Genomic DNA, 2,347 nt, shown 5'->3' on the forward strand with positions numbered 1-2,347 from the left:
TCTTCATTTCATTCAATGTTTCACTTAGAATAGTCACGAGAATATAGTGGACAATGTTAACTAGAACTCACCACCTAAAACGGTCGTAGAGCGTCTTTCAAGGCGAATTTTAACCACCAAGTTCTGCCCCTTCCAAACGCACACGCCGCCATCTTGCACTGAGCGGCGTGGTCCTACCACCTGTTCATGAATCACCAGAATTTGCATATTTCTCAATTAAGTCAAAATTTTATTAGATATAGCGTAATAGACATGCAGCATGCAGGCAATTGCAAACGTATAATTTAACTTCAACAAGATATTTCTTTGATCTTTTATTTCAATTGATAGTAACGTTGTGTGAAACGAGCGCCCTGATCGGTGCTTATTTTGCAATGGTTGTAACAGGTACGCAAGTCGCAATCGAGTCGACTAATATTTCATATGTGACCCTTATTGTTTTCCAGACCGATCCGAAAGCCCCTCCCACCAACCAGTATGACTTAGAAATGTGAAATAATAATAGAAAATTGCAAATATCAGACGGACATGTAGCCATCTCTCATTGGTCGAACCGAAAATTTCCATTCTCTCATTGGTTGAACTGTAGATTGTGTTACAGTCAGGGTGCACGTATTTTACAAGACCATAGCTAATCAGGTCAGTTTGTAACAGTTTATTCAGAGGAATTGCGTTCGAGCTGGTCCATATGAAATCGCCCTCAAGTTTATTATATAAAAAAAAAGGAATTCAAGAATAGTTTTTTTTATTGAACAATTAACATAATGTATTGACTGAAATGTATATAAGATGTTAAAACTTTGTTGTTCTTTTGCGAGTTAGCAACACCTACAAGAATGTTCCACAGGTTATCTGTACTAGTCCTGCCAGCCTCAAATCGCGTTCCTAAATGGCACGAAGATCTTAAAGTTTGTACATCTACAACATTCACCTTGTTAAGCACGCCTATCAGGTTATCTATTATATCAGGCCGTGTCTATACGGAATCACCCAAACCGCGATTCGGGTAACTCACATTCCTCACATCTGGTCCACGTGCCACACACACCTGCGAAACCGTGTCCGAACATAATGCGCTTGAGCTACATTTATTACTGTTTGATGATAACACGCAAGGCGGCGTGTTATTAATGTCAGAGGTCAACGACCTGCTTGCTGATGCCCCCCTCCCAGCGTATCTCGGCCGAATGCCGACGTGGTCCCGCCAGAGGCGGTGAAGCTCGCCCTAGAACGGACACATTATTTGACCATTACTGCTCTTTAAGTTGCTGCCACGTAAAAGTTGGTATTGCATATAAAAAAAGAAATATCACTCCGTATTATATATAAATCCATGACCAGGCGAAGTCACATTGAAATCACATTGCGTTCAGACGCAAATCGCGATGCGGGGAAACCGATTCGAAACCACCTCTAGAAGTGGCTTGGGCTCGAGGCGCTTTCAATGTGATTTCGGAGCGTTCAGATGGAGCCACTTGAAACCGGCTTCGGGGTAAACCACATGTAAACCGCCTTGGGTGATTCCGTTTAGACACGGCCTCAGTCCTACTATATCAGTGCGCTGTAAGCTTTTCCCCCTCCTCTTTTTCTCATGACGCAGAAGTAATGCCACCCGATAAAGACGGCCATGAAGATGACCGGGATTGTCACACAAAGAGCGACCGCCACGCCCAAGTTGTAGTGCGAACCCTTGTCGCCATCCTCCGGACATGTCTCTGCTTTGCTGAACTTTCCGTCCTGCACAGAAAACGGCTGAACTTGGACATGGCTAATGCTTAGCACGTGATTACGGTCAAGGCTGAAGGATTGTTCTGCGTCGCATTTTAAGGACGAGCCCATCGAGGCCGAAAGATGCGCGTTGGAAAAGTTAGAGTACTGAACAAGGACGGGCTTGTCGGCGGCAGAGTCGGGAAACATGTTCTTGTCCAACACGTACCCGAGGTTGACTTGAGACAACATGAACGCGTTTTCCAGACCATTGAAGGTTACGTTGGCGTCGAAGGTAAAAGTCAAGTTGAAGTGACCACTGTGTAGTCCAAGTGTTATGTGAGAAGTGTTCGGTCCACAGGAGCCACTTGACCAGGCAGACTGGGGCAGACTGACCAGGACGGATGAGGCGGTGGATGGGGATGTGGAGTACGTGATGTTGACGGTGATGGCGGCTTGTAGGATGAGACAGGGTTCTCCTGACTGGTTGACGTACCACGTTCCGGATATGGGTCCTGGGACAGTCGTGGTAGGGACGTGCAAGGTTGTGTGAATGTTGGTAGTAGGAGGCGTTGTGGTATTAGCTGATGAAGTGGTGTGAATCCGTGTGGTTTCATTGAAGATGTAGTATTGGGTAGCG

General features: G+C 45.5%; 1 protein-coding gene across 1 annotated transcript; it reads right to left on the reverse strand.

Moving 5' to 3' along the window:
- Positions 1-1,545: 1,545 nt before the first annotated feature.
- Positions 1,546-2,337, reverse strand: LOC109466972 (lysosome-associated membrane glycoprotein 2-like; the record flags this gene model as incomplete). The annotated part of the gene is made up of 1 exon (XM_019764858.1): positions 1,546-2,337. A coding segment is annotated over one exon (789 nt), but the record flags the coding sequence as incomplete, so codon positions are not given.
- Between the last annotated feature and the right edge of the window lie 10 nt (positions 2,338-2,347).

This window comes from Branchiostoma belcheri, unplaced genomic scaffold (genome assembly GCF_001625305.1).
Source record: "Branchiostoma belcheri isolate BF01 breed outbred unplaced genomic scaffold, Haploidv18h27 scaffold1728, whole genome shotgun sequence".
NCBI classification, from domain to species: domain Eukaryota; kingdom Metazoa; phylum Chordata; class Leptocardii; order Amphioxiformes; family Branchiostomatidae; genus Branchiostoma; species Branchiostoma belcheri.